The sequence below is a fragment of the Erythrolamprus reginae genome, chromosome 1 (assembly GCF_031021105.1).
Source record: "Erythrolamprus reginae isolate rEryReg1 chromosome 1, rEryReg1.hap1, whole genome shotgun sequence".
NCBI classification, from domain to species: Eukaryota; Metazoa; Chordata; class Lepidosauria; order Squamata; family Dipsadidae; genus Erythrolamprus; species Erythrolamprus reginae.
The window spans coordinates 71,853,627-71,872,845 of record NC_091950.1 but is presented as its reverse complement, the minus strand read 5'-3'; the positions used below and the strand labels follow the sequence as shown (position 1 = coordinate 71,872,845).

The 19,219-nt window shown below is 46.4% G+C and overlaps 1 protein-coding gene across 1 annotated transcript in view; it reads left to right on the top strand.

Annotated features, from left to right (window-relative positions):
• BRMS1L (BRMS1 like transcriptional repressor) overlaps positions 1-19,219 on the top strand; it is a 40,564-nt gene that overhangs the window by 10,108 nt on the left and 11,237 nt on the right. The window contains exons 3-6 of the mRNA XM_070755449.1: positions 2,690-2,817; positions 9,135-9,214; positions 13,251-13,347; positions 14,262-14,345. Of these exons, the coding sequence (XP_070611550.1) occupies positions 2,690-2,817; positions 9,135-9,214; positions 13,251-13,347; positions 14,262-14,345 (389 nt within the window). The remainder of the gene's footprint in view (positions 1-2,689; positions 2,818-9,134; positions 9,215-13,250; positions 13,348-14,261; positions 14,346-19,219) is intronic.

Below are 19,219 nucleotides of genomic sequence, written 5' to 3'. Positions count from 1 at the left end.
CCTCCCTGCTGATACAATAAAAATTAAAAATGACAACAGATCCCTCCGTCCTGCTTTGAAGTTATGGCTATTGCAGCAACACCATATTTGCCCTTACAACTGACCACAGAGCTGTTGCTCTGCCCCCCTCTCTCCCCCATCTGACACCACTGGACCCCCACAATGCTTGTGCCTGCTCCGCACCTTGCTCCTTACCCAACACACATTTACTTTTTGAAGATCTGCAGACCTCATGTTGGGCAAGGCCACTCATCACTTGGCCCCGTGACTGCCTCCCGAAAGTGGCCACTTTTTTCAGCACACCCACAATTCTATTTGCAGAAATGGTGGCTGCTTTTGGAACTTTCTACTGTAATCAGCTGGCAGTCAGAAGACTGCAAGCTTTTCATGGATCTTGCTGGTAGAGATGGTAGCGAATGGAAGTTTACAACTCTGCAAACTTTACTGCTGTCATTTGTTAATTATAACTCTCTCTTCTGACGCATACCTGAGACATCCAGGTGGGTAGAGATGGTAGCGAATGGAAGTTTACAACTGTACAAACTTTACAACTTTAATTTGTTAATTTAACTCTGTCTTCTGAAGCATACCAGAGACATTCAGGTGGGCATTTGTTTGGATATCGCAGGGATTTCTGAAGAATGGCAGTTTGATAAGACAATTGTATTGTATGTGGGTGGATTTTGTTCATGTATTTTTGTTCTTGTTGGCAGAGAAACGTGATGGCGAACCTATAGCACACGTGCCAGAGGTGACACACATGCATGCCATCGCCAGCTGGTCTTCTGGGTTCTGGTGTTTGCATGCATGCCAACAAGCTGGTCTTTGCCGGAAGACCTGCTGGCACACCAGAACATGGACGAGAGCAGCTGGCCAGTGTGCATGCATGTTAGACCAGCTGGATGGCACATGTGCATGTCAGAACCTTGTAAAGCAGCTGGCCGCCACGCACATGCACACTGGGCAGCTGCCCTCTTCGGGGTTCCGGTGCTGTGCCGCACATGCATGTTCCAGTTTGGGCACTTGGTGCTGAAAAGGTTAACCATCTCTTGCCTAGAAAAATTTAGGAGACCAGGAAGAGAAGTTAGCCTCTTCTTACCTTATCAGTTGTATTCTGCTTCTTACAATTGCTTGATCTCATTTTGAAAGAGGCTGGGCAATGAGAAAATTGAAGTTGTTCCGTGTGTTGGGCAAAGTAAAATGTTCACATTCTTCTTTACATGAAGAGCTTTCCATTCTTATTCTGTGTGTAAATAGGACTGGCTTCCATGATCATGGCCTGCCCTTGCAAAATATTTCATCGTAGACCCTGAAGTTGTTTAATCTTTATGTATTAGCAATGTGAACATAATGGCAATGATGGGCCTTAACTATTTTAGACCCATTTAAACTACTCTAAATTCTTAATTTTCTCGTCAGACTGCTTGACTGTATTTTATTTACAGTTGTATATTATTTGCTGATTATTTATTTTTTATTAGTTTTCCTGAAAGCAGCAAATGCTGATAAAGATTTATTCGAAGAATGCGGAAGACACTGATTTAAGTATGGATACTGCTTCCACAAATGGGACATCCCTCAAGATGGAATTTGTCTCAGGAGACATTCCTTCTTACTGAAAAAGGGTGGTAGTGATGTCTCTGAATTTTTTTCTCCTTGTAGCTAATTTTACTTTAAAAGTTTAGTCCTTTCTTAAAGACAGCGAACCATAACAATTACCGCAATGCTTCCCTTTTCTGCCAGAAGGCTCATTCAGTGAATGACCAATTTCTGAACACTTTCAAAAAGAGCCCAAACAATGTCTAAATAAAAAAATGTGACTGTAATTTAATGTATATTTCACTCTGTTTTTGAATCTTACTAATTTCTTCTAACCTGATGGGCTTCATAGGAATGCCTAGTGCCGATTGAGAAGATCTCAGAAATATTAATACAGTGATCCCCCGGTTATTGCGTTCCCGACCATTGCGAACAGGCTAATTTGCGATTTTTCAACCCGGAAGTCAAAACACCATCTGCGCATGCGTGCCCTTTTTTCTATGGGCATGCATGCGTAGATGGCGCCGGGCAAATCAGCTGCTGGGCGGCTTCCCTGGGTCTTCTCCTGACTCCTAAAGCGGGGAAGTTCGCCAGGAGTCAGCGGAGAAGCGGCGCGCCTGTTTTAAAAGATCGGAGCCGGCCTGGGGGGGCTTTCCAGCAACCCACGAGCCCCCAACCCGGGCTCGTGGGTTGCTGGAAAGCCTCCCCAGGCCGGCTCTGATCTTTTAAAACAGGCGCACCGCTTCTCCGCTGACTCCTAAAGCGGGGAAGTTCGCCAGGAGTCAGCGGAGAAGCGGCGCGCCTGTTTTAAAACGATCGGAGCCGGCCTGGGGGATCGGAGCCGGCCTGGGGGGATCGGAGCTGGCCTGGGGGGGCTTTCCCTTTCAGGGCGGGCGAGCGGCGGGCGCGGCAGCAGCGAGGAGTTCGCGTCGGCGGCGGGGAAACCCCAATCTTCGGCTCCTCGCTGCTGGGAAGTAAAAACACCATCTGCGCATGCGCAGATGGTGTTTTTACTTCCGCAGCGCTACTTCGCGAAAACCCGCTCGTTGCGGGGGGTCCTGGAACGGAACCCTCGCAATGATCGGGGGATCACTGTACACTGTTCTATGTATGGCTTTAATATAATGTACTCTATTTTCATTATATTCAGACTTTACAAAGAGAGATTAAGCCAAGTGGATGCAAAGCTACAGGAAGTCATTGCGGGAAAAGCACCAGAGTACTTGGAACCACTGGCAGCTCTGCAAGAAAACATGCAAATCCGAACAAAAGTGGCGGGTGAGTCCATGAAGTAGTTGTTGTTGACTGGGTTAGGCATACTATATCACTGCCTGGCAATGGTAGAAGTAAAATGCTAACAAAAGTTTCAGGGCTTCTGAATTGAGATTGAATTTTTTTTGTTTTCAAAAAAAAGATTTTTGACCTTTTATTTTAATAGCAGTAGTGTGCAAGGCCTTTCACGACAGTATTCTGTTTCCAAAATAAATGCATGTATATAATCTTTCACCAAAAACAATCATAGTTTTGTTGTTCCTTTGGGGAAGAAGCATGAAAATGCAGAGCTTGGTGATACATGGATTAAAACCAACCAAAATGACATAAAGTGGTATATTTTATGTATCTAGGTATGTATTTAGTGTATGGCATATTATGAGCTAGCAATTCTCTATAATGGCTCCCACTTTCTTGAACATCCCTCCATAAATTAGACTGGCCCCTCTCATACTCTTGTAAGGCCCCGAAGACATGGTTTTCCCAGTGGCCCTGGAGAACCCATGAAATTGTTGGTTTGAGTGCATGTTGTTGCAGAGGAGGGATAGGGTGTGTGTGTTATTTTATTATTGTTTTATTTTTTTCTACTTTGTGTTTTTATTATCTGTAAGCTGCCTAGAGTTGCTAGTGACTGGCGGCTATATAATCTAGATAGGTATCCAAATAAATAAATATATATTAACACCTCAAGTGGTATATAAATTCCTCAGATCTCAAATATATTGTAGAAAGCAGGGGACAAGGAAGAAGCTAACCGGTTTTTAAAAATACTAGCCAGTAGTAAAAATACTAGAGTCTTTGGAGAGGGGCGGCATACAAATCTAATAAATTATTATTATTATTATTATTATTATTATTATTATTATTAAATTATTAAATTATTAAAATGGCAGCTCTATCTCAGTCAGAACTGGGTGTTGATAACAGATTAAACCCAAATTTTCAAGAAACCTTCCCCCTCCAATTATTTCCCTAGTTCTGGAAATACAAAACTATTAATTTCTAATCTATTTTGCCCTCCCTTTCAGTTGCTTCTATACCTTCAATTGTCTTCGGAGCACTGATTCAGATGTAATACATCTGATGGTCTACAATTATGCTGTTAAAAACTACTTTATGAATCATCTTTAGTGTTTTGTATCAAAAACTGCTTGAAAAATACTAGTTTCTTACACTTTCCAAAGCAATGAACTTTGGTTTAAACTTGGTTTATTATCTTGAATCATTAAAGAATAATTACCATATTTTTTGCACAATAAGACCCCCCCCCCTAAAAAAAGTGGGTGCAAATGGCAGTGGCTATCCTCACTGCGTAGAACAGCTGATCGGCAGTATTCTGGGACACCAATGCAACCGCCAAGTCAACTTCTTAGCAGCAATGTCTCCAGTGTTTCCTGGCAGCAGCTCAGTTGACTGGTGGTGGGTGCAACGGAATGGAGTCCTGACAAGCCACATGCCAGGGCTTTGACAATGGGTTGAACCAGACCAGGCTGTTTGGTGCAAGGATGCTAGCCAGATGAATACCGGACGGATACTGGGAGGCAGAGGCAGATTCCCCTCTCCCCTAAATCTAATGTGCATTTTATGGTCTGGTGTGTCCCATGGTGTATAAAATACGATAAATGATTTAAGACTGGCTGGGAAACCGAATTGTTTGTTTTAGAGATTAGGGTAGATTATGGTTTAGAATAATTGGAATCAACATATGAATGGAAGAAACATATTATGTGTTTTTCCTATTTTAGAAAACCGATTTGTTAAGACAGAGAAATACAATATTTGTATATATTTGCATGTGTATATAATAGCAGGACAAGTCTATACAATATATTTGCATGTATGAAATGTATGGAGGCACTACACAAAAAAATCTGGACCAAGCAGAACCATGAATATAGTGTAATAATAATGTTGACATAATTTTAATTTAATGTGGATTGAACATATTTATTTTCCTCTCCTTCCCAATATTTTGAATGCTATTAACTTTTCCTGTATACACCCTGAGCAAAGAGGCTTCCACTTTCTTGCACACCGAATTATTTGCAAACCAGAATGGAAAAAAATAATTTGGAAACTCTGTAACTGTTGAAAGGCTAGGTGGAACTCACCTTAATGATCATAGATTTGCAAAATAATTTTGCAGTCGACTACAAGTAATTCATGACTTACGATCAGAACTGAGCCCAAAATTTATGTTGCTAAGCACGACAATTGTTAAGTGAGTTTTGCGCCATTTTGTGACCATTCTTGCCACAATCGCTAAGTGAATCACTGTTAAGTTAATGACCTGGTTGTTAAATGAATCTGGCTTCCCCATTGACTTTGCTTATCAGAAGGACTCAAAAGATGTTCAGGTGCCCCTGCAAGACCATAAATACATTCCAGTTGCCAAGCACCTGAATTTTGATAATGTGACCATGGGAATGCTGCAGCAATCATAAGTGTGAGAAATTATCATGTCCCTTTTCTCAGTGTTGTTTTAACTTCAGAAAGTCACTAAATGAATGGTTGTAAGCTAAGGACTACCTTTAAATTGAGCAGGAAATTGTTATATGTTGTTGGTTGCCACATATCTTCTTATACCGTACATTGTTGTTAAATTATAATAAAGTTTTTATACTTTATACAAAGTATGGCTTTTATGTACTCGATTATCCGACATAAACGGGCGGGCTAACAGTCGGATAGCTGAAAATGTTGGATAATCCAGACTCTACTGTATGTGGCCTTGACATGACTCAAAATCAAGGCAGGAGAACAATAAATAGGTCTCAAGACGTCCTGGATAAAGCCATTCAAGAGATACGTCCTTCTCTAAACTTGTGCGTTCTTTCCTTCCCTCTTCTTGCCCCAAGCTGCCAGTGTGAACATTTCATGCCAGCGGGGCCCCCGTTGCCCTCTCCTTCACTCCTTTCAGATCGCCTGCCTGCCCGCTTCGCTCCTCTCAGCTCACTTGCCCACCCGCCTGCTTCGTTCCTCTCAGCTTGCTCTCCCGCCCGGCTCCTCTCAGCTCACTCACACACCTGCCTGCCCAGCTCCTCTCAGCTCACTTGCCCGCTTCATTCCTCTCAGCTCGCTCGCCCGCCTAGCTCATCTCAGCTCCCTTGCACGCACGCACACTTTGCTCCTCCCAGCTCACTCGCCCGCCCGCCTGCTCCGTTCCTCTCAGCTTACTCTCCCGCCCGGCTCCTCTCAGCTCACTCACACACCTGCCTGCCCAGCTCCTCTCAGCTCACTTGCCCGCTTCATTCCTCTCAGCTCGCTCGCCCGCCTAGCTCATCTCAGCTCCCTTGCACGCACGCACACTTTGCTCCTCCCAGCTCACTCGCCCGCCCGCCTGCTCCGTTCCTCTCAGTTTGCTCTCCCGCCCGCCCGGCTCCTCTCAGCTCACTCACACACCTGCCTGCCCAGCTCCTCTCAGCTCACTTGCCCGCTTCATTCCTCTCAGCTCGCTCGCCCGCTTAGCTCATCTCAGCTCCCTTGCACGCATGCACACTTTGCTCCTCCCAGCTCACTCGCCCGCCCGCCTGCTCCGTTCCTCTCAGCTTACTCTCCCGCCCGGCTCCTCTCAGCTCACTCACACACCTGCCTGCCCAGCTCCTCTCAGCTCACTTGCCCGCTTCATTCCTCTCAGCTCGCTCGCCCGCCAAGCTCATCTCAGCTCCCTTGCACGCACGCACACTTTGCTCCTCCCAGCTCACTCGCCCGCCCGCCTGCTCCGTTCCTCTCAGTTTGCTCTCCCGCCCGCCCGGCTCCTCTCAGCTCACTCACACACCTGCCTGCCCAGCTCCTCTCAGCTCACTTGCCCGCTTCATTCCTCTCAGCTCGCTCGCCCGCTTAGCTCATCTCAGCTCCCTTGCACGCATGCACACTTTGCTCCTCCCAGCTCACTTGCCCGCCCGCCTGGACACCGCAGTAGCTTGTGCCTCCTCTGGCCCGGCTCCTCTCAGTGTCACCCTCCTACCTGGAAAATGGGGACTGCTTCCCCATCGTGGCTGCCATGTTTGGGGACGTGTCTGGGGGGCGCGTAAATGCCTACAACCACACCCCCAAGCAGCCGCGGTGTCGGATAATCAAGAATGTCGGATTATCGAAGGATGGATAACCGAGATTCTACTGTATTTTGTTACGGTTGATGCAAAAAGAAAATATATTCTTGAATCACAGCTCAGAAGCTGGGCAGGGAAATCTGTTTGTGTTGGCTCTAGAAACTCTAATGTTTTTCTCATCAAACTGTACTCCCACCCCCTATGATAATGTGTCTTGTTGTCTATTCTGTTTTGAAAACAACATTCCATTTCTCCCTTCTATTCAGCCCATTTCCTGTTTCTTCACTCAAAAAGAAAAGAAGCCAGTGGAATGGTTCTGTTTTATTTTCACTGCCTACCAGGTGTATAGCAGGCAGGGATCAATGGCTGATTTCTTATTTGCTTTCTATAAGGAAGTGGTTCCTCCATTCAATAACATAGCAGGAACACTTAAACGTATATACCACTTCGTAATGCTTTACAGCCCTTTTCAAGCAGTTTACAGAGTCAGCATATTGCCCCCCCCCCCAAACAATCTGGGTCCTCATTTTACTGATCTTCGAAGGATGGAAGGCTTGAGTCAACTTTGAACCCGTTAGGATCAAACTCTTGGCAGTGGGCAGAATTAGCCTGCAATACTGCATTCTAACCACTGCGCCACCACAGCTTCTGTACCGGTTGGAGGGGTTGGGGGTGGGAGGCACTGTGCTTCAGTGGTTCTCCTCCTACCTCTCTGGCCGGTCGCAGTCGGTGTTAGTGGGGGGCCAGAGGTCGACTCCTAGGTTTCTCCCTTGTGGGGTGCCTCAGGGGTCGGTCCTCTCCCCCCTGCTATTCAACATCTACATGAAACCGCTGGGCGAGATCATCCAAGGACATGGGGTGAGGTATCATCAATATGCGGATGATACCCAGCTCTACATCTCCACCCCATGCCCAGTCAACGAAGCGGCGGAAGTGATGTGCCGGTGCCTGGAGGCTGTTGGGGCCTGGATGGGTGTCAACAGACTCAAGCTCAACCCGGATAAGACGGAGTGGCTGTGGGTTTTGCCTCCCAAGGACAATTCCATCTGTCCGTCCATTACCCTGGGGGGGGAATTATTGACCCCCTCAGAGAGGGTCCGCAACTTGGGCGTCCTCCTCGATCCACAGCTCACATTAGAAAAACATCTCTCAGCTGTGGCGAGGGGGGCGTTTGCCCAGGTTCGCCTGGTGCACCAGTTGCGGCCCTATCTGGACTGGGACTCACTGCTCACAGTCACTCATGCCCTCATCACCTCGAGGTTCGACTACTGTAATGCTCTCTACATGGGGCTACCTTTGAAAAGTGTTCGGAAACTTCAGATCGTGCAGAATGCAGCTGCGAGAGCAGTCATGGGCTTACCTAGGTATGCCCATGTTTCTCCATCACTCCGCAGTCTGCATTGGCTGCCGATCAATTTCCGGTCACAATTCAAAGTGTTGGTTATGACCTTTAAAGCCCTTCATGGCACTGGACCAGAATATCTCCGAGACCGCCTACTGCCGCACGAATCCCAGCAACCGATTAGGTCCCACAGAGTGGGCCTTCTCCGGGTCCCGTCAACTAAACAATGTCGGTTGGCGGGCCCCAGGGGAAGAGCCTTCTCTGTGGCGGCACCGGCCCTATGGAACCAACTCCCCCCGGAGATTAGGATTGCCCCTACTCTTCCTGCCTTCCGTAAACTCCTTAAAACCCACCTTTGTCGTCAGGCATGGGGGAATTGAAACATCTCCCCCTGGGCATGTTTAATTTATATATGGTATGCGTGTGTGTATGTCTGTTAGTATATGGGGTCTTTTAAATCTTTAAACATTTTAAAAACTGTTGGATTATTTATGATTTGTTGTTACATGTTGTGAGCCGCCCCGAGTCTTCGGAGAGGGGCGGCATACAAATCGAATAAATAATAATAATAATAAAATAATAATGGCCGCCCATCTTGCTGGTCTGAATTAATGTTCACTGGGCAAGTCTAATAATGGTTTAATATTAATTTAACCAGTGCTCAAATTCTACAAGTCTTCTGTAAAATAGCAGAATAACAGATAATGCTAAGATCTATAATGTTCAAAGCAGCACTTGAGCCTTGTAAAGCCAGGGCAGATAACTCCTTGGATTGGGATTAAAATTAATTTAGGCTTTGCACAAAGGAAGATGTAAAGCAAATCTTTATTATAAATCCCACTGTTGCCTATAGGGAATTTTCAGAATGGCTTGAAAATACATTCCGTGATGCTCTTCTCCTATTATATTAAACGAATGTTTATTTGTAGGTATCTACAGAGAACTCTGCTTGGAATCCGTGAAAAACAAGTATGAATGTGAAATCCAGGCTTCCCGGCAGCATTGTGAGGTACTGTTTTGAGCTGGAAATTGTTTAATCTGTCTGTAATTGATTGTACTTATGGTAGTTCTAAGGTAATAAACTGACTACATTAAGCTATATAGTTGAAGAACAATTTGAAAATATGATATACTTACAAATTTTATTATATACTTTATCTACAAAAAAGGCAGGTTGCTTTAAAATAGCTTGACAGGTTTGTCGGTCTTATTAATTGCTCTTGTGAAATTCTTAAGGTTTTTTTATTACGTTTTAGCAGTTATGTTGAAAGCCTATAATGAATCAGTTGGTTCCAGTTTTTGTGTACTTAAGAGATTAATATATATTTTGCATAAATTGTACCCAGGCTATTTTAAGATATGTATCAGCTTTATAATATCACCTGAACCGCATATTTGCATATTTTGTGTGCAGTTTTAGTTTCAAGAAACACTTCTGAGGTCTGGTATATTAACTGCATACTCAGGAAGAAAAAAAAAATCAAATATTATTTATTTCAATTTATTTATAAACTGTTCAGTATTATTAACTGAGATCAGAGCAATGAATGGAATTTGATTTTTTCTAAAAAAAAATAGGCATACAGCTATAACTAAAATTATATAACTAATATTTTAGTGTTTTAATGGTTTGTTGTTTTTAAAATGCTTTTAAGAATTTAATTGTAATGTATGTGAGTTGCTCAGTGTCACTCATATGAATGAATGGATGAAACAAAACATTGTTTTACAAGAGGGTAGAGCTTTCATGAAGCCTAACAGTAAATTCAATACACACCCTCCCAAAGTTGTTTATGTAGCATATATGTCTTTTATAGTATTAAAATAATTCTAAAAAAACCCAAGAGTTATAAGATTAGTGGATTTCTATTTATGATAGTAATGCCCAATTATATATACAGTAATACCCCGGTTATTGCGTCCCCGACCATTGTGAACAGGGTAATTTGCGATTTTTCAACCCGGAAGTCAAAACACCATCTGCGCATGTGTGCCCTTTTTTTCTATGGGCACGCATGCGTAGATGGCGCCCGGCAGATCAGCTGCTGGGCGGCTTCCCTGGGTCTTCCCCCTCTTGCTGGCGGGAGGGCGAGCAGCGGGCATCAGCAAGGAGTTTCCCCACCGCCCACGCAAACTCCTCGCTGCCGCCCGCCCTTCGCCCGCCCACGCCGTTCATTCTCGCCGCTTTCGAGCTGAGTCCTGAAGCGAATTCGCTCCAGGACTCAGCTGGAAAGCGGCGAGAGCCAGCGCGGAGAAGCCGTTCGCTGGCGCTGGCTGTCGGCGCTTTCGAGCTGAGTCCTGGAGCGAATTCGCTCCAGGACTCAGCTGGAAAGCGGCGAGAGCCAGCGCGGAGAAGCCGTTCGCTGGCGCTGGCTGTCGGCGCTTTCGAGCTGAGTCCTGGAGCGAATTCGCTCCAGGACTCAGCTGGAAAGCGTCGAGAGCCAGCGCGGAGAAGCCGTTCGCTGGCGCTGGCTGTCGGCGCTTTCGAGCTGAGTCCTGGAGCGAATTCGCTCCAGGACTCAGCTGGAAAGCGCCGACAGCCAGCGCGGAGAAGCCGTTCGCTGGCGCTGGCTGTCGGCGCTTTCGAGCTGAGTCCTGGAGCGAATTCGCTCCAGGACTCAGCTGGAAAGCGGCGAGAGCCAGCGCGGAGAAGCCGTTCGCTGGCGCTGGCTGTCGGCGCTTTCGAGCTGAGTCCTGGAGCGAATTCGCTCCAGGACTCAGCACGAAAGCGGCGACAGCCAGCGCGGAGAAGCCGTTCGCTGGCGCTGGCTGTCGGCGCTTTCGAGCTGAGTCCTGGAGCGAATTCGCTCCAGGACTCAGCTCGAAAGCGCCGACAGCCAGCGCGGAGAAGCCGTTCGCTGGCGCTGGCTGTCGGCGCTTTCGAGCTGAGTCCTGGAGCGAATTCGCTCCAGGACTCAGCTGGAAAGCGTCGAGAGCCAGCGCGGAGAAGCCGTTCGCTGGCGCTGGCTGTCGGCGCTTTCGAGCTGAGTCCTGGAGCGAATTCGCTCCAGGACTCAGCTGGAAAGCGCCGACAGCCAGCGCGGAGAAGCCGTTCGCTGGCGCTGGCTGTCGGCGCTTTCGAGCTGAGTCCTGGAGCGAATTCGCTCCAGGACTCAGCTGGAAAGCGGCGAGAGCCAGCGCGGAGAAGCCGTTCGCTGGCGCTGGCTGTCGGCGCTTTCGAGCTGAGTCCTGGAGCGAATTCGCTCCAGGACTCAGCACGAAAGCGGCGACAGCCAGCGCGGAGAAGCCGTTCGCTGGCGCTGGCTGTCGGCGCTTTCGAGCTGAGTCCTGGAGCGAATTCGCTCCAGGACTCAGCTCGAAAGCGCCGACAGCCAGCGCGGAGAAGCCGTTCGCTGGCGCTGGCTGTCGGCGCTTTCGAGCTGAGTCCTGGAGCGAATTCGCTCCAGGACTCAGCTCGAAAGCGCCGACAGCCAGCGCCAGCGAACGGCTTGTCCGCCGCCTGCCTGCCCGCTAGCGAGGAGCCGAAGATTGGGGGCGGAGCGGCTGTTTTAAAATGTCGCCGCCGGCATGGGGGGCTTGCCAGCACCCCCCGGACCCCCAACCCGGGTTTGGGGGCTGCTAGGAAGCCCCCCATGCCGGCGGCGATGTTTTAAAACAGCCGCGCCGCCCCCAATCTTCGGCTCCTCGCTAGCGCTGAGGGAGTAAAAACACCATCTGCACATGCGCAGATGGTGTTTTTACTTCCGCAGCGCTACTTCGCGAAAACCCGCTCGTTGCGGGGGGTCCTGGAACGGAACTCTCGCAACAAGCGGGGGATCACTGTAGTCTTTAATCAATTACAGCAGAATGCCCATTTGGTGGATAAATGAGCAGGGACAAATTGTGTCAAATTATTTCACTTCTTTCCCATGATCTTATATACCCACCTACGTTTGATGAAATGTCTGATAACATGGCCTATTGTTTTCAGTGAACCAAGAAACTGCTTATTAAAGCCTCCCTCCAAATCAGAATCTGATGCTATAAGCAAGAAGGCATTAGGAGACAGTGTATTGCCAATTTGATAAACCATGTGAGCCTTTCAAGGAAGCATGCCTAGATTAAACAATTTTACTTTATTATAAGGTTACATTAACAGAAGCCTGCAAGTACGAAAATACATTTCTTCCCTCCCCCTTGCCTTTATAGCCCAAGAAACAAGGGAGAGTCCCTCCAGGGATATTTGCCATGCCCACATTCTGCAAGCTAAGCTCCCTCTTATCCAACTGTCCCCCTAGTTTTGGCTCTTCCTTCTGTCTCCCAATATCATCCCCACATGCCATTACATTACTTCCCATAAAGTCCCTAATCATTTGAAGATGTACAGCACAGATTCAAACAAGCATGGACACAGAGGGCTTTGTCAATGGCGAGTAGCCTCAGGCTGAATTTTGAGCCTGTCAAATGGATTTTTGCTCCCATAATGTCAGAAATTTTTTTATTTATTATTTATTAATTGGATTTCTATGCCACCCCTCTCATATAAGTGCATTGGCATTACATTTTATATGAACTTTTATATGAATCTCAAATTCCTGCTTGCAGTGGCCAAAACTGTCTTGAGGCCAGGCTAATCATTGGGCAAAGCAGATATAGATGAGTATGATAGATATAAAACTTTGCCATCTGGATTGTTTTGCATATAGATGAGGTTTAGAAAACTTCAGGGTCTTTATTGTCTCTGGCCTTTATTTAAAGTAGCTACAAATTATAAAACGTTTTTAAAAAGTGGAATTATTTGTTTTCTAAGTGTAATATGTTTAGGGAGTCTGTTTTACTGGAATTGTATGCACTTCTCCTTTTCTGTTCTTATTGTATTTATTCAGTGGATTTTCATTTTCCATACTTAGGAAATTAGATATTTTTTATTTTATGGAGTTTAAATACCATTTGGGACAAGAAAATCCCTTTTAATGCTTGTTATGACATATATTTGGAATTTCTGTTAAAACAGAACCTCTCCATAGTATTTGCAAGGACGTTATCTGCTTCAACTGTTGATGATGACCTTTCTGTGTGAATACCCTTTCAACTTTTCCTTTCAGAGTGAAAAGCTCTTGTTGTATGATACTGTTCAGAGTGAACTAGAAGAGAAAATCAGACGACTTGAAGAAGACCGACATAGTATTGATATTACCTCAGGTAAATTACTATTCAACTGATAAAGCTTGATTGAATGAATCACTACCCAAATTAATTAGTAATAAAGATTGCAGTGAATTATAGCACTTACTTGGTTTACCTTTGGAGCTTCTATTTTGTCCATAAAACAGATTGAAAAGAATCAAGAGTCTTAAGTTATGTTTTTAGATTTACTTCTGCTTGTACGTTCTACGTCAAAAATTTGATCAGTTAGCTCAGCAACTTTAAGATGGGCGGATGTCATCTCCCAGAATTCCCCAGCTAGCATGCTGAATGTTGAAGATTATCCATTTTACACTTGCTGAGGTTGAGAAATATTAAGCTAGTTCATGCCTCTTAATGAGGCCTCATGTTTGTTCTGTAATATCTTAAGATTAAATTAACTAAATTAAATTAAATTAAAATTAACCTAAAACGGGTCACCCATCTCTTCAGCTCATTGACCTTTTCATGAAATTTCAGATTCTTCATTGGCCCTCAAATATTTATTATATGAAAATAACTTAATAAGTACTATTTTCACTAATGATAGTATCAATAACAATGATAGCCCCCTGGATAATCTCATTGATCCTTGCAGTAGGCTATTGACCACTTTGGGGAACCTTAACTTAAAAGATGCATGAATAAAGATGATTCACCATTCTCTGAACTGATCTAAGTGAAGATGGGTAGATTTTGAAAGAGAGGAAGAAAGTCTGGTGACGAAATAAGGGAAAATAAACACACTTGTAATGGTTTGGGTAACTTTGTTTATTACTGTTTTATAATAGTCTTCATAGTTTCTTAAATGCAATTTAAGATGTGAATCTGATTTTTTCCCCAAATGTAGAAGTTTGTCTTTTTAGAAGGCTTAAACTATGAACTGTGGGATTAAAAAGGTATAATTGCAACATTTCCTCCCTCTTTCTTAGAGTTATGGAATGATGAACTTCAATCTAGGAAAAAAAGAAAGGATCTATTTAGTCCAGAGAAGAAGAAACCGGTTGTTGTATCAGATATCCTTTAACAGCTGCCATAAACCCACATTCATCATTCTATTCTATTTTGGAATAAGCAACATTGTGCAAAGTGTTGAAAAAAAGTAAGAAGTAATAAGCAAAATTAATGAAATGCAGGAAATAAGGCTAAAGAAGCAGAAAATCAAATTAATTTTAGTTTTCATCAACACTGTTCAACTTATCTCTCCCTGCCTTTCTCCGTACTGAAGGAGCGGGTCCAGCAGTCACATGGGTTGCTCATGTCCAATCCGGTGGAACTGAGCCTAGTATTAAAAAAGCTTGCCGGATCCGCCCCTTCCCCAGAATTCGCTCAGTTCGCATATCCTGCGGTTGTATTGTGATAGCTCGTTCAACATTCGTTCAACATTCTAACACCTTCCCTTCGATCTTTTCCTTCAAAAATAGTAAGACTGTTTATCCTTATTTGTTTTACTTGCACTAATAGCGCCAGCCGTTTGCGGCTCGGCTTTTTTCCCTTGGAGAAGTTGCGGTTTCGTTTTCCCCCGGCGGTTTTGCCGTGTACGATCCCCGCGGCCGCTTGTGGATTCCTTTAATCCCTTGGCCTGGAGGTTCTAGTGCAAGTATTAATTGATTGCCTTATTGATTCTAATTATTGCATATATATTAAAGGGCTTAAAATATACCTCCTGCGGAGTGAGACGGCTTCTAGTCTCCTGGACTTAGTCGATCGCTTCCCCTTTAAGGCATATTCGGAGCGATTTTTAGGCGCGAAGGCCTTCGCGCCCTTTTTAAACTAGGCCTCTCGTGTTGGCCTCCTGCCAGCCGCGTAGGCCTCAGTCCACCGCGTGGATCCCGGAGCGGGCCTTGGGGGTCCCAGGCTAAATTCTCCACCGGCTAAGCCTCCAACCAGAGTGCCTTGGTTTACTTAATTGAAAAGTTTAGGGAGGCTGGCCCCGCTGGATTTGGGGGCACGAACTCTGGGTTTGCCCAGATTGTCCTCACGTCTCAGCAGCTTCGAGGCCTCGAAGCAGGATCCATTCCTCTTGGGAAGTCCTTAAAATTCTTCTCCTTTTCTATTCAGTTATTGGCTCAGCCTTGTCTTCTGTTAAATTTCAGACTATGGCTTCCTTTCCCAAGAGGGGCACAACTAAAGGTCCCAGAGAGGTCAGGCCTACAGGCGATGAGATTACTAGTATCCCCCAGGCCTCTTCCTCCTCTTCTCCTGGGGCCCGCCCCTCGACTAAGGTCACCAGGGCCGAGAAGAGAAGGGACCTAGCCCTACAAAGAATCCATGACAAATCAGCAAAACGTTTAAAAGTGCAGGCCCAAGTACTCAGTAGTCAAGACCCCCCAGAGGCTTCTAGTCTACCTCCTTCTGGGGTCCCTGTGTTATCTCTGGATGAGCCTAACCTAGACAGACCCCAACCTAACCTATGGGGCATAGGGCCAGAGGAACCAGATATTATTGAAGATCCCTCCCAGCCAGGATCCTCCCAGGCCTTTAGGGATTCTTCTGCCATTCCTGCTGATATTTCTAATTTACCTCCTGAGTTCCAATCTATTTTTGCTGTGTTGTCTAAGGCCATTGATGCCAAACTCTCTTCCATCAATGAGCTTCCCTTACCTCCTCCTCCTCCTCGTCCCTCCCGCCCCTTGGGTTCTTCCCCAGCGGTTAGGGCTCCTATTCAGGATGATTCAGATTCCTCTCAGGACGAATATGAGGATATGGAGGATGATGAGGACCCTTTCCAAGGGCTATCAGATGATGAAGAATCCCAAATAAAGGTTCCTTCTCCAATTACCATTTTCCCTTCTCAATTATTCAAATCTCTCCTCCTCAAAGCTAGGATTTCTACGGGATTAGCGGCCCAGGAGAAACAAGCCTCCACTTCCACTGATCCCCCGGAGGAGAATTTACCTTATTTCACTGAGGAACAGGAGGATAACGAGGTAATTCCTATGCCTAAATTGTTTAAAGATGCCTTACTCAAACAGTGGGATTTCCCAGCCTCTAGTCTTAATCCCTCAACTAAAGACAGGAAGTTGTACAAACTTTCCTCTTCCTATGAAGAGCTTCTATCCTTTCCCAAACCGGATGAACCTGTCAAGATCCTTCATTCGGCAGCGGCTGTGCCGGGAGAGGCGGAGGAAGTCCTCCGCCCAGAGGACAAGCGCATTGAACAAATGCTCAAAAGAGGATTCACGGCTGATTCCTGGGCCATTAAAAGTTCTGCAGCAGCCTCCTTTTTCTCCAGAGCCACGCTGCTGTGGCTTCGCCAACTTCAACAGCATATTCCTCCCGATGACTTGAGAGGTCAACAAGACTTCAACAAGGTCTTTGCAGCTGCCCAGTACGTGGCTGATGCCACCTTGCAATCTACCAGATTTTCTGCTAAGTCTATTGCAGCTTCTACAACGGCAAGGAGACTCCTATGGATTCGCCCTTGGCAAGCGGGAGTACGCCAGAAGTGGCAGTTATCCCAGGGACCCTTAAAGCGCGACCTTCTTTTCGGTGATCTTCTGGATCCTCTCCTCACGGAAACCACGGATAAGAAGAAAGTTTTGGGTCCAACCACAAAAAAGGCTACCAAAACGCAGTCCTTTCGTCGCCCGGGGCGCCAGCAAGATCAAGCGGCGTCCTATCAGAGATCTCCAGGTCAGTATTCCCCCCGCTTTCGTTCCCAAAGTAGGAACTCCAGGGGTAGAGGTTTTCGCTTCCAAAGGGGAGCTTCTTCTAACAGGGCCTCAAAAAAACCTAGATGGTAATTTTCCCTCTATTCCCATAGGGGGCCGCCTAGCTCATTTCGCCTCAAATTGGCGTCTCACCTCCAAGGACCCCTGGGTCATTGACACTGTTCAAACTGGCCTTCTTTTAGAATTTATTTCTCCTCCCCCCAAACGTTTTATTTCCTGCCCTTCTCCCAGGTCCTCCTCAGATTGTAACCGTATGGAGGAGGCCATTTCTCATCTATTGTCCATCAGAGCCATTCAACCGGTTCCTTCCGGTCAGAAGGGCCTAGGATTTTACTCCATTTTATTTATGGTTCCAAAATCCTCTGGAGGTTGGAGAGCTATTTTGGATTTAAAGAAACTAAACCTATTCATCAAATATAGGAAGTTTAAAATGCACTCCTTATCTTCTATTTTGGCCGCCATTCACTCCGGAGATTTCATGGTCTCCCTAGACCTCACTGAGGCCTACCTTCACATTCCTATAGCCAAATGCCACAGGAAGTTTTTACGTTTTTCCTTTCAAGGCAGGCATTTCCAGTATAGGGCGATGCCATTTGGCCTTTCCTCGGCCCCTCGGGTCTTTACAAAGCTCTTGGGGTCCCTGGCGGCCTATATCCGGTCGTCTCCCATTCACATTTTATGTTATCTTGATGATATTTTGATTCATGGGAACTCCCTAGAGAAAGTGAAAACAGACCTTTCTGTCACCATGTCAGTCCTTCAGGACCATGGTTTTTCCATCAACTTTGAAAAAAGTCACCTCCAACCTTCCACATCCATTTCTCACCTGGGTTCCATTATCAATTCAGAATCTTCCCAGGTTTTTCTCTCTCCCGAGAGAAAACTCAGTATAGGGGAGTTAATTTCTAACATTTTATCTAATTCTTCAGTATCCATAGTAACTCTGTCTTCCCTTTTGGGGAAGATGGTGTCATGCATAGGCATCATTCCCTGGGCTCGCCTTCATGCTAGGGAACTCCAGTGGCTCCTATTACCTTTTCAGAGATCGGGGCACAGCAACTCAAATCGGCGCATTGTCATCCCACCAAGTGTTCGCAGATCCTTCAAGTGGTGGAAGTCTCCGGCCATGGACAAAGGATCCCCGTTCAGATGCCCGGATCAATTTGTCATCACCACAGATGCCAGTCTATCGGGATGGGGCGCCCACGCCCAGGGGATGATAGCCCAGGGCACGTGGTCCCCGGAGGAAGCTTCCAGGCCAATCAATTGGCTAGAGTTAAGAGCCGTTTCCCTGGCTCTGAAGCATTTCTCTCCTCGCATTCCCAACCGGCACGTTCTCATTCTCACCGACAACATTGCCACAAAAAGCCATATCTGCAGACAGGGGGGCACGAGATCCAAAGCTCTCATGAGGGAGGCCCTCAAGTTAGGCCTTTGGGCGGAAAAACATCTTCGGTCGCTCCTAGCCGACCACATCTCGGGGAGCCTCAACGTCCAGGCGGACTGGCTATCTCGAGCAACGATAGACCCAGGAGAGTGGAACCTCCATCAGGACCTGTTCCATCAAATCAGCCTCAGATTCGGCCTACCAGTCCTGGATCTCTTCGCGACCAATGTGAACGCCCAACTCCCTCGCTTCTTTTCCAGATTTCCATCCCCGGGAGCGGAAGCAATCAATGCCCTCCGGAGTCCATGGCCTCCAGGCCTACTCTACGCATTCCCTCCAATTCCAATTCTCCCGGACGTGATTCACAAGGTTCTCACCGAGAGGGCCCGAGTAATCTTAATCGCCCCTCATTGGCCCCGCCGGCCCTGGTTCGCGGACCTCCAACAGCTGTCCGTCCAGGACCCTTGGCGACTCCCCGTTTCGGGGGATATGCTGCGGCAGGGGGCCTCATTTCATCCAGACCCGGAGTGGTTCCACCTCACCGCCTGGCTGTTATCAGGAGAGACTTAGAACTGCGTGGTCATGACCCCGATTCAGTGGAGGTCATTTTAAAGGCCAGAAGGGGTTCGACCAATCGAATCTACGACCACACGTGGTCCAAGTTTCACCAGTGGTGTCTACAGGAAGGTCTATCCCCTCTGTGCATCCCCATACACAGAATTATTTCCTTCCTTATGCAAGGCTTCCATAAAGGGCTTTCCACCAGCACCCTCCGGCGTCATCTGGCAGCCATTTCATCTGTCCTAGGGGGTCCCCGCAGACAGCCTCT